The 13,805-nt window shown below is 37.6% G+C and overlaps 1 protein-coding gene across 8 annotated transcripts in view; it reads right to left on the reverse strand.

Moving 5' to 3' along the window:
• Window positions 1–13,805, reverse strand: part of GRIA3 (glutamate ionotropic receptor AMPA type subunit 3) — a 148,105-nt gene that overhangs the window by 99,106 nt on the left and 35,194 nt on the right. For all 8 annotated transcript variants that reach the window (XR_011100979.1, XR_011100980.1, XM_068696822.1 and 5 more), the window contains one exon: window positions 11,892–12,131. Coding sequence is in view for 6 of the 8 variants with exons in the window: in XM_068696822.1 (XP_068552923.1) it covers window positions 11,892–12,131 (240 nt within the window). In the remaining 2 variants the exon portion in view is untranslated. The remainder of the gene's footprint in view (window positions 1–11,891; window positions 12,132–13,805) is intronic.

The following is a 13,805-nucleotide window of genomic DNA, read 5'->3' on the forward strand; positions in this document are numbered from 1 at the left end:
TATGTGCTCATATAACTCACTATTATTTGTCTACAGCCAGGCATAATTTGATTTTCTTCCTTTAATAAAACCTTGATCTAATTTGAGTTTATCATTGTCAGCTCATGGACAAAAACAACTGATCGATGATGCTAATACCACTAAGCAATAGGCAATTCTACCTACAGAGCAATTACTGACACCACTGTAGTCAGTTCAAAGGTTTGATCTTGCTCAGTCAGTGTCAGACAACAGTTTTTTCCCCCTAACCTTTATTTATTTAATTAATTAATTAATTAATTAATTAATTAATTTTTAAAGAATAAAGCCTTATCTTGCTAATAAAAGATATGTTAAACTACCCAAACTGAAGACTAATATTTTCGCATAAAATTGTACTTTCCCCTTTTTTCAGTAGGGTAAAAGAAAAATCATTGAGAAATAAGATTGCAGTAAATAGCATTATTTGATCTAGAAACACATTTACAAAATCTTTAGTCTTAGGAGCAGATTGTGACACAATCCAGTCTAGGCCATGATGGTGTTATGTGTATATAATGCTGGCAAAATAATTAAACTGCACTGAAAGGCTTTTATACTGCAGTTCTGACTTAAACTCATTAAATTAAATTCTTCATGAATTAATGCACACAGATTGAGGTCGATGGAGTATATGACTTTGACATTTCATAAAGATGAGTGATAATTATGGATTCTTCCATATATTTTAGATTGCTCAGCAGGATGTAATGGCAATTGAAAATTACATCTAATAGAGGAAATATACTGTTTATATCATAACTTTACCCAACATTTTAGTTTATTTGATATATTCTCCCATTAGAACCACCCATACTTGGGTATGAATGATACCAGTCAAACTGAATAGAGTTTGACTTAAGAGTTTTAGTAAATGCTTTCCCATGTTAATTCTGAGACTACATTCATTATTATTATATCACCAAGGGGATCACAGTAGAAATTTACAGTCATACATAGCCTTTGCTACAAGGATGGCAATAATATGAGTGATCATCATGAACAACCTTGCTAAAAGACACCTGAAACTGGCTGTGTTATTAACTACATTTATCTGATGGCTTCAGGGTGCTTAAAATATTCTGAAGTACCCTGAGAAAATCTTTAAATACCATTGTCATGTATTTTCTTCTCTTGAAAGTCTTCTTAACTATGGCTTTGTGATCTAGACAGCCTAAGAACAGACCAGAGCCACTGTCTTTGGGACTGGTTTATATACCACATCATATAGAGAGCAGAAAGACTTTAGTAGACATTTCACAAATTTCATTAGGTTATACTAGAATAGCTGGAAGGGGGTTTTAATTTACAAAGGGGAAAGGAACTTCAGCTAAATGCTCATGAGACATTAAGTGCTTATAACAAACAATACAATTTGGATCTGTCTTTGGTCTAGGGTGGTATGGTTCAGTGCAGTGTATGGTGTGGCCATGCTCCTTACAACACAACACTATAAAAGTTCAGCACTTTATGGAAGTAACAGCAGAAATAACAGCAGTCCTCCCATATCTGGTGTGTGTACAGCCCCAGCAATTCACTGCATATTATTATTGTCACCATTGACACAAATATCCCCAAAGCAAACACCACCTTAGAAGCTGCTAAAAAAACTTAACAACTGCTTGGTAACTGCTAACCTTTCCAGACTGATGCTGTTTTATCATAACAGCATGGAACCGCGATGCTTGTAGCTTACCAAACATTCATGATCTCAGCACAGATCACTGCACTGGGGCACAGAACAGAAGTGGAGCCATGCTTCCAGTTGCTACAGGTCTGGTTTATAAAACTGCTCAGTTTCAGGCATGACGCATAAGCCCATGCTGCTCACTAAATGATGACTATCTTGGCAGAAACACCTCAGCTTCCTTAGACCCTGTCCATTCATCTGGATGGTGCACAGATTTATTTCTCATGCAAATCCAGATTCCATGGTACACCCAGTTTGCAGAGCACTGCCTGAAGAATCAGGCCCTAAAAATCAAAGAACCACTCAACAATAAAGGGGATAGTTTGTCATTGCAAGAGATGAAAATTTTGTGCTTAATCACTTTAATAAATTGAAGAACAGCTCTGAATGAATGCTGCTATGCTCTGCAAATCACTGGATGGTGATCTGTTTCTTTGGGCTGTTAGCAACCAAGATAAGTCAGAAATATTTTTAAGTGCAAAGTAACAGGCTGTGAAAATGATGAGCTCAGGATCAGGAGGAATAAAACTTTGGGTCACCTTTCTCTCCCAGTGATTCTTCTCTGCATCATGAATCAAAGCAAAAGAGTTGGCCAGCAAAAGCTATGCATCTAGAGCTGAAGGAATGAATAATCGCTTGTTACGGCGTATAAAATTCATGTCAGGAACTTTTCCCTTTTTTTTTTTTTTCATAGAGATTAATACTTTATCATTTTATGGAGGAATGAAGGCGTTCCACTGTACTACAGTAGTACACTGTTTTCCATAGATTCTGGAATGCATGCTCACAGTGCTGTCAAGCTGGGAATTGTAAGGAGAAAAGTTTAAAAAAAAAAAGAAAAAGTGTGATTATAAATGTCTCATGAGAAACCAGAGAAAAACCTATATCCTTAAGAGAAAATTCCTTTAAAAAATCCTTAACCTAAATACAATATGAGGTCACTTCACCTGCTGGATGAGTGGGTTTATCATAAATGCATTCACGTTTATTTTTCTTCCTACAAAGCATCTGAGTCATCTTTATGCATACTGAGACAGCTCATATTTTCTGGGAAGCAAAAGGCTTATGGTCAAATTAGTTTAGTCAATTGTGAAGTCTGAAGGAGTGAAATACATTTAAGACAGTCAGATATTGTACCTGAACGAAGGTATTGAAGCTGTAACTAAAGTATGTTTCATACAAACTCCAAATTTAACTAAGTACCTTAAATCCAAAGATTCTTAGTAGTCCATTAAGAGTTTCTTTGAAGGCTCAAGTTTTTTTTCTATGTGAGAAAGGAAATTCAAGGTAAAATTTAAGGGAAGGTGAATCCTGTGCAGGAATATGAAAATCTGTTTTTCACCAGTAACCAAGCCGCTGGCTGCCAGTCTGGCATTCTGTATGTCTCTTAAATTATAGCTCGATGTGCTCTGAACTCAACAACTATTTCCATAGATGTAAGTAGACGAAGATCAGGCAGTTAGCCTGATCAGTGCCTCAAGTTTTCCATCTGAAAAACAGGATTGAAAACTCTCATTTGCACTACACAGATGCTGCTGATCTTTATACATTGTTGTTTGAGACAATCAAATAGAAATCATTCCAGAAGCACAAAGTGCCTTTAACAAAGCTAAATTCTTAGACACCATTCATCCAGCATGCAATATAGTCCTCTATCAAAAGAAATTCAAACTGCGTATGAAGCCCCTCTTTTGGTAGTGAGAAAAGAACATGTCATTGCTTAGCTGATGCCATTCTTTGAAAGGAGAAGCTTTGATTTCCCTGCTTATTGAGAAGCTCCAATTTAGTTTTATATTTCTCAAACATTGAAGTAATCTCACTTGTGTTTGTTCTTTTTACCACTTGTACTTATTACAGTCACTCCTATATCATTCCATTAAGCCACAACACCGTGTGATCACGCCACAAAAGTTCTTCACCTGGTGAATGGTGTTCATGTGCCTGAACTGAAGATCTTCTTGCTATCACATCACACTCACAAGAGTGTGAAGTCTCTTGTGGTTTATGTAGGGAATCTGTTCCCTCACTCAGAGTAAGAACCACACATTGTTCCACAAAATATCATGGGCCACCGATAATACATCTTGATCAGGTTAAAATAAACTATTTCTAGGTGGAAAAATACATACAGGAAGAGTAAACATGGAGTCAAGATCCAATGAAGAGTGATAAAATACACAAACTTGTAAGAATACAAAAATGCTAAATACTGCTATTGTAACTGCATTAAGGTATATGATGTCAAAATGTCTTTCTTTGAAGAACGTATGATAACCAGAACAGGCAACTCCACTGAAATATGTTCACATACTATTGCAACATTATGCATCTGTCTCTTTTTGATACATACTTCAGAACTTCTTTATCTTAGGCTCATCACTAAACAGTCCTGCTTTCTTCAGTTCTACTCAAAGTACCTCCCCTTTTACAGAGACTTTAATAAGCAAGACAGTTCACTTCCAAGAACAGAATCAGCGCAAGTCCCCAGGTAAAGCTAGCCTGCTTTGCTCCGAGCATCTACATGCCAAAGACAATTATTTCTTCCAGTCTAAAAAGCTATGCTATATACATCAATACGAAATAATACATTCAAAGTAGCTCTAAGTAAACTCATTGATCTGTTGGATGAGATAGGTTAATAAATAGGTTTGATATAAGTGTGCTCAATCTTTTGCATGTCAATACTCTTTCTCCTCGCCTTTCTTTCTAGTCTAAAAAGTCCTAGCACCTCCCTGAGTTCAACAGATTCTACCTTGTCTCTTCCGGTTCCAAGCAAAGCCTTTCCTTAACTCTAAGGCTTGGCTTTGTGTCAAGTCCTTGCCCTTGTCTCATAGCAAAAGGGCCAGCAACCCCTCTCAGGTATCTTTTCAGCCCTTCCCCCCTCCTTCTCTACTTGGAAGCTGTCCTGAATTTTACCTTTGTTTCAAGGAATATGGAAATGTGAGACTCTGGCCATTTAGGCCTTGCTGACACACAGAAAATCAACAGAGAACAAAAGCTTCTGCTGCTTAAATTACTAATACAAATAACACTAAAATTAAATGTGTTATGGCTATACCAAGAGTTGATAAAGCATACATATTTATGAAAAGCTATCTATTCAAATACATGCATTTACACAAATAAGCTTATAAATGCAAAGACTTGTGAACTGCATCCCTATGGCATGGGTGAGTTTGTTCTCCTGTTTACCGTGTATGATATTCAGGCCTCAGCTCACATGCCTGAGAGTTCCAGTCACTTTCTTTAGGGATACTTGTGTAACACACATTCTGCTTTGGGATTCCAGAAATTATTTATCCAGGACTTTCCCAGCTCATATACTGTATACCTGAATATTGTTACAAGCTGATTTCACAAAAACTGAGGTCAGATTCTGGTTGTCCTTCTCTCAGCCACAACCAGATTCACACTCAGCATGAGCAAGGCTGCCATAATCCCCTATCCCAATACCACTATGTGTGGATAGGAGAATGAACAACACCACAGCATCACTGCACGAGCAGTATGAAGGCTCTGTTATATCATGCTCTTGCTCTGGTGTTCCTGCCTTCCTTCATGGCTGGGCTGTTATGCTTCCTCAGGGGCTCCATGAAACAAGACACGTTTGTTGCACATGTGCAGTTACTCTACTTGTTGGAAAATACTGCTGACAGTAGTGCGTGTTCCAGCAGCTTCAAAGGATGCTCAGGCATTTTGCCCGGGCATCTCAACACCAAACTGAATGCTCTGTGTACACACAAAACTTGCATTGGCACAAAGCTTCAGTACAGAATACCAGGATGAACTCTGTATGCTGGCGGTCTCTAGCTGCATCTTAGTTTTGCCAGTATGATACATGTCATGCTGGATGACTTTCAAAGTCAATTCACTCCTTTTGCTCATAAGCTCGAAAAATAGTTTAAGTGATTACCGGGGTAAGCTAAACAAACAGCAGCTAATCGGAAAGATCAGGAGAAAAATGCTTAAGGCTTGCAGTCCACCAAAAAACCAGCGAGCATCCATTCTCCCACACAGGGTCTCAACATTTGTTTGGGGAAGGATCAGTCAAAGAGCTTTATTCTGTATCAGTATACCACAGAGACCAAGGTAAAGGAAGTCTGTATGACACTTTACAGTTTTCAGAAGAAATAAATGGCAGGTGATTACTAAAAAGCTAGATTTACCAGAGCCTGAAAACCTGAAGCTACATCGCATCCTCTCAATGAAAGCCATGCAAAACATGCAACATTTTGTGGCCATGCTGCAAGTTGCCTTTTGCTGAGGCTGTGACTTAGAAGTGAATTTCTGGATGGCAGTTACCAGGACTTACTCTACAAATGCATAGACACCAGTGACATCTGTTTCTGTGATATGGAGGCCAAGCCTCAGTTCTGGAGGTCTTGCCAGGATTTTATTTCTTATTGTGCATTTCCCAGTGCACAAAGAAGTGGGGCAGGAGAACATGGTAGCTCATCCCTGTCCATGGCATGGGGGTTGGAATTAGATGACCTTCAAGGTCCCTACTGATCCATCCTGTGATTCTACATTCTACATTGCTGTCTGAATGCTAGCAACTGCTACTGCCTACATGTCATGCATGTGATCCTGGGCTGCTATCCAAAACACTCCAGCAAATGATCCAAAAAGCTCAATAGAATCAAGGTGATGAATCAAGGCAGTAACTCTTTCCTCTCATGGAGTTTTATAGGCTTCCAAACATGCTTTGTATGCTCCATTATTCTTTGCCACAGACTGATGTTTAAGAAGATAATGTCAAGATTTTAAATCCTTTCACTATTCTGAAAGTGCAAGGAAAATACATTTACAAAAGAAGCAACTGTGAAGTATTCAAGTGGTATAAACATACTTACAAACAAGAATTATCATTTGCAAAGTGAAAGATCCTATGTTTAATTCTAAGAAAACTGTATGTGAGTCATCTTTAAATCCATTTTCCTTTATGCAATGGAGTCAGACTAGCTCTGCAGCTGGTGGCATAGCTCCCCTGCTCTGGAGAATAAACGTGGTAATGAACAGCTCAGCTATCAATTCTTCTGACATTTGACTGTTCAGCAGGTGCTGAATTCAGGTTTTGCTAAACCTGGTGTAGCTGCTACCACCATATTCTTTTTCCCCCTTTATTGAAGAGTGATCTTTAGAAATGAAGCTAAAAGTTCCTGACATGCAGAAAGACAACATAGAGTTTAACAAACCAGCTATGTGGTAAGAAGAATTCTTTTGCATCTGTCTGCTGGAGGAAGGTGATTAAAAACAGGAGTTGGTTATTCTATGTTACATTTTTCATCACAGCAGAGACTCAATCTGCACAGAAAAGCCATACCAGCACCTGAAATTCCCAAATCCCGAGAATTCATCAGGTATTAAAGTCTTGCTGGATTCCACAAAAAATAATCTTACCCAAAAACTTCTGCAAAAAATGAAACATTCTACATAGCAGTATTTTTTTCAATGCACCTATTTCACTTCTCCCCTCCCCCCAACAACAACAACAAAAAAATCACTCTAATTTGGTGGGAGATATAATGAGACTGGTTCTACAGGCCTCTTCTTTTATCAGCTCAAATCTCTTATTCCCCAGGGAAAGCAGCACAGAAGTGACTTGTCCTTTGATAGCAATAGATAACTAACCTCATTTTGTAAAAGCAGAACTAAACAGAAGAGTTATTCTTTGTCTTCAGCAGCACAGAATCAGACCTCATTGTCATGTACTGAACCCAATTTAAGAAAACGCAATGCCTTATGCATAATCATCAAGAAGCTTACAATTGCAACTTTTTTTCTTTTTCTCTCCTTTTTCTTTTTTGTCTCATTACCTGGCATTTCTTTATGCAACTGGGTGCCATAAGGTTTCACAGTGAAGATGAATGGTACACGTCATATTTTCTGGAAGTAAACTTTCAGCCCTCCTGCATACTTACCCATCAGCTATGCTCAGGTTGTACTTTTGTGTTTCTGTGGCAGTAAGGATTAAAGATATAATTACTTTCAGAAATGAAAGGAGATACTTTGAAACCTTCTTACCACATAACCTAGAGCTTTAGACACACGCTATTGTGCCTCACCATTCACCTTGCCAATGTCAACCCATTAAAAAATATTTATTAGACAATGGTAATCCTATTTACCAAATACTTTTCTTCCTGATCTTCAGTATCCTTAGATACCCACTGACAAACTGAATGAAAACTAAATGACAGAAGAATTTAATACTTCTAAGTCTCTAGAAGTATGTGGTTGCAATACCATAAAGCCTATGTGCATATCTGTCTGGACTGAGGTTCCACTGTGTAAGTTGTCATTATACAAACATAAAGAAAGCCCCTTTCCAGCCATACAAGGCTGATGTTTTAGGATGACTACTATGATCCGAAGGAAGAGGAAGAAAACTTGACGCACATTGCAGGAATCACTTGATGCTATTTTGTTTAAATGATCTGCATGACATAAATAGTGTCTTTGTGCACAGTAGATATGATAAATCAAAATAACTTAAGACAAAATGCCTGTGTTGTGCTGACAAATGGGGAGTGAACAATCTGCACAAAACAGTGTTTCTCTGACAAAAATAACTGAATAACTGAAATGTTAGTTAAGAAAAATATGGAAATTTAAATAAACAAAAGCTTCAGTACTGCAATCTAACACACCAATTTTATAATTAAATGAAGAGAAGTGCTTCACACTTTCACACAATATTAAGAAGACTATGAAACCTACAAGCCTACCTCTCCGCACATTTGTACCAGAGTTACTCCAGTCCACTGGCTTCAGCAGAATAATATCTGACTTACAGTAACACAAAGCCAGAGGAGAAACAGACCTGAAGACTGGAAATAAACTTTTTTTTTTTTTTGGTGAAATATAATCCTAAGCATGAGATACAAAAGGTGACTTTCCTGACAAGTGATATCCAAATTCTTAATGGATTTCTGCATGTAACTCGATCTCATTTCATCCTGACATAATCTTAATTAGTCTTAGTTCTACTGCAGAGATGCCTACTGAGGCAGTTAGCACCATATAATTAATCAGATATTTTGCATGCATCACAGCAACCAACAGTGTCAACTTACTGATTTGAGTTAATACAAACAGAAAACAGCCCTGCCTTTCCCTTTCACATGAACTAAAGCATGTGGCATGGAATGAACGTATGACTATATCCTCTAAGCACTGCTTAATGTCCTTTCTTCCCTTAACAATCTTTTCCTAATGCATCATTACTCTCTGCAAAGTATAATTTATTTTTTTTCTGCTGGTAGTAGAAGAACATACAATTTGATATTTCTCTTAAATTTCAGTTTCTTTACAGAAGTGTAAGTCCAACAGCTGAAATAAGCAATAAGACATAAGTCTTGCTGCTGGAATTCATAAATCTCACACTTTATACTTCTTTCTGTGCACTTTAGCAACAAAGTTCCTGTTTTTAAGAAACTTTATTTTGCACCTGCACATAAATATGCATTTGAGAGCACAATCTGCAACACTCAGTCATCTCATAGCAACAGAAAATAAAGTACTTACAATTATAAACATGTACGACACTTACACACTAACTCACCAGATTAAAAGCTTCACCACCTCTCCATATAATTGTAGATCTTAACTTTATTCTATTGTTTGAGATTTGTCTTTTGTCTTCATTGCAAAAGCCAAACGTCACAGTATTGTGCCTACTGTCACGGAGGGGGAAACCATATGATTATATTGTTTGACAGCGAAGAAGGAAAAAAGCACTGCTTAAGGAGAGCAGTTTTATAAAGAAGATGATTCTCCATTCTCCTAAGCTTTAATTGAAATAGTTCAGTAAGCTTGATAAAACCACAATAAGCCTTATTCAGTTTTGTATTGCACCTGCAATATGTTGTGGTATTTATCAATAGTAAATGTAATGTTTAATACATTGCAGTGTTTTAATTTAGCAGAACCTTGTAAAACTACTCGCAAGAACAATTTACTCCTTACCTAATATTCAATATAAGAAAGAGCAGTGTCATGTTCTGAAAATCCTCAGATTCTCAGAACAAACCAGTGAGATGACAATAATCTTCCTAGAAAGCCGGCAAAATAACGATAGTTCACTTTAGGAATGGAAAGTGAATTGTTTAACACCTCTCTACAGTGCTTGTGCCCCAAAGCAGTTAAGTATCTAAGACATGAATTATTAAAAATTGGAACAGCTCTAGTGTTTTCGTTTCCAGTGGTATCTCAGCATAAGGAATATATACAGTCTTATTTGCTATCTGATACAAAAAGTCATTCACCATTATTATTGTAGAAGTTCTTGGGATGTTTTTTGTATTTGAAGGCCTATCAAAGAGATCAGTCAGGCTACTGAGATTGCCAAATGTTTCAGGTGTGGTCATTCCTCATTACTGCCATCAAAAGAATATAATGTCTATTTCTCAGCGTCTAATGCTTTGCTCCCTCCTATATGTATCTTCTTAATTTATTTTAATTTTGGAAAAGCACAGCAATTATAGTTCTGATAAAACTGCTACCAGTTTGTTTTATAACCCAAATAAATGTACAGTAACATAATTAATTGTTCAGTTTTGTTCCTGTTTTAGTGAAGGCAAATATTTTATCAAGCAACAGCAGGGAGCATATATGTAAAGTAAGGAAAGATAAGATGTGGTAAGTGTATCTCAAAACACACACATATAAGAAACAACTCAAAGACCATCATCAAGCTATGTGTATGTACTGATGCCTCTTCCCTCCTGAAGACACAGGTCTTTTACCTTCTAACCCTAAGCTACATGTTATAATCCTAGAGTCACTTACGCTGTTCTCTAATTCAGATTCCCCATTCTGGTAGACTTAGTCTGAATGCCTGACATAACATATGGTTAGCATAACATGCATACTAGCCACAAATAACATCAAATGACATAAACCTTCCTTACTCAGATAACTGTCATAGTCACAGGAGCTTTCATTTAAAAGTGGACTAAATCACAAAATAAGATGCCTGGATAGTGGTTTTAAAAGTTTTAAAAACTAATGGCACTCTAAGATTTTCCATACTTTCCTACCTGACCTCATAGCTAGTGCTTTTCAAAGTTAGCAATACTCAGCATCTCCAAATCACTCAAAAAATGCTGAGCAAGCATTCAACTTTTATCAGGTACTTTATACATTATTTTGAACATATACTATATACTTTATTGGGCAATGCTATTAATCTTCAGTGTGAAAAGCTGATCCACTGAAGACTTGATGTTTACCAATACGTAGTAGCCCAGGTCATCAGAAGTTTGTAATGGGAGCTGGGAACGAAATCAGAGCTTATCTGGCTCTCTCCAGACTCCTTTGAAGGTCTTGGAGTTGTTAATCATAAAATGGGTAAGAAAGACAGCAGTATATCTACCTGATGCAAAAATTGCTATGCAGGTAAAAACTGTAGCTCTGCAAAGTCAGTATATTCAGAGCAGCTGGCAACAGCTACTCCTCAGAAACATGCAAGATTCTTCACAGTAAATGGCTTCTGATGCACAGATCTCCCTTTGACAGGATTTGCTACCTTTGATGCATCAATTAGTCAGCAATTGGCTTAAGCATGGAAACACTGGTTTTATTATATTTTCATTTTGTAAAATATATCTCTGGTCACTCTCATCATGAATCTAAATTCACCTCTGAATATCCATGTGACATATCTAGAACATCTTTTCTCCAGCAGAGCCATAAAGCATATTATGCATTATATTCTTAGGCTGTCATTGATGCCTGGACATTTGAATAGTGTATCTTAGCATTGACTGTCTTTGTCCAGTGGCAGGAGAAACACACATTTATGCAAAGTGTTGAGGGATTTGCAATGTCACACACAGTGGAAGGTCTTGTTTAACAGCCTTTTTCATAGTGCCGACTTTATTCATTTTGCAAGGACTCAGAAACCCTGGCAAGAGTTGAGTCTGCAGTTCCATTGAAACCATTTATTCCAAATTGAATGCTTACACACCTAACATAAGGTCTTTACAAATGGGAAGTAATATGACAATACCTTCTTTTCATCTATCCTATCATTTTTGTTCCCTCAGAATAAATTTCTAGGACAATCAGCATTTGCAACCTGCATACAGAAGCAACTTGGGGTGGGCTTCACATAATGATTCTGGTAGTACTTTGTGGCAAGTTATAAAATAGCAAAGGCACTTAAAGCAATGGTGCTTACCCCGTTCAGTGTCATAGAGGTACACAAACTTTTCCCACTTATAATGGGTCAAGAGACTCAAGATGGCTCCTTTTAATGCTGGCCGCATCTGGATGACAAACTGCACGTCTGCATCTGTTGGGAAGCTGGGTGTGACGAAGGAAGTGTGAAGGGCTCCACAGAATGACGTTAGTGTGTTCATTGACATCTGGTCATAGAATCCAAAGATGGCATAAACGCCTCTGGAAAACTGTGAACAGACTAACAAAAACAGACAGAGGGGTTAAAATGTGAAATAAAATGAATGCAAACAATTTTTTGAAGTATATTTGAAGTAAGCCCTCTAAGCAATCCTGAAGTTGTTTTGTATGATGCAGTAGATGGAATGAATTCGTGAGATATTATATATTAATTTCAGTGTACCTGTGAGTTGTACAAACTTTCTGTCACAATTAAACTGGTCTGAGTATATTTTTAATTCAAATTGTGGTGCTACATTGTTATAATCCGCTAATCTTTCCACATTCCTTAAGAAACAAACACTGGATTACATTGCCTATCTGTAAAATACCTTCCCTCCCTTGAGTAGCACCTTGAGAGCTCTGTTAGCAGTTACACAACAAATGTCAAGTCTGCCTAAATATCAAAACATTAAGATGCAGTTTTCCCCAGCATCCCACTCTGATTCAGATTTGACTCAAAGCAACCTCAGTGTTTCATTTCTTTACAGTCCATCACTCTGAAATCCCTGTAAGAAACCTGGGTTAGGTCTTTTTCAATGAGAAATTACGGTGACTTCTTAATAGAGTACTAAAATGTTCAGAAGCAATTTGGAAGGTGTATGGCTTACCAATATAAAGAATACCTATTGTTGCTTCATGTGACAGACATTGATACTGTTTAACCTGGAGGTTTTTAGTGTTTAACCATGCTGGTGACCTGAGGAACTCATCTAGTGTCAGGACACAAAACTCAGCCAGAGGTGTTTTGTTTCATGTGTACTTATCTGGAGAAACACTGCATTTCCCAGACTTTATAGAGATCTGAATAATGACCATTTTGGGCAAAAATGAAAGTACTTCAATTTAGAAATGTCAACTTTGTGGAAGTTGCAGGGAGAATGAGTTTTTTGTTGTTCAATTCTGTAGGAACAGAACAAATTTCTTGTGGCCCTGGGTTCTTCCTGTGGAGAGACTGCATCAGAGACACTGAAGAAACCTCACGGGTAGGATGCAGAGGTTCAGCTCTATAGTAAGGATGGTTATCACCACACAGATGAAGCACACTACAGCACAGCAGCACTTTACATCAAAACCTTTCTGCACAGGGATAAGCAGGTCCCATTTGTAATGAAAAACAAGTTTCCAAGAAAAATGGCCACTCAGCATCAACAATTCCACTTGTCAAGAGCTGGATTTTGCACCAATTTCCAACTAGCCCCATTAACCACTTTTGCCAAAACACTGTGTACTTTGCAGAAAGCAAGGGGAAGTTGTTACTGGTAAAGTAGACATAACTTCTACACAGAAATATACAGCATAGATACTTCTGCAAGTACCATCATGAAACATTTCCTAACATAAATGCTATTCAGAATCACCAAAGCCTGTTAAAGTAATTTTGAAAAGGTTTCACCACCATATTAGCTCATTACAGAATCACAGAATCAGAATCACAGAATTTCTAGGTTGGAAGAGACCTCAAGATCATCGAGTCCAACCTCTGACCTAACGCTAACAGTCCCCACTAAACCATATCCCTAAGCTCTACATCTAAACGTCTTTTAAAGACTTCCAGGGATGGTGACTCCACCACTTCCCTGGGCAGCCTGTTTCAATGCCTAACAACCCTTTCAGTAAAGAAGTTCTTCCTAACATCTAACCTAAAACTCCCCTGGTGCAACTTAAGCCCATTCCCCCTCGTCCTGTCACCAGG

The sequence above is a fragment of the Anas acuta genome, chromosome 13 (genome assembly GCF_963932015.1).
Source record: "Anas acuta chromosome 13, bAnaAcu1.1, whole genome shotgun sequence".
NCBI lineage: Eukaryota > Metazoa > Chordata > Aves > Anseriformes > Anatidae > Anas > Anas acuta.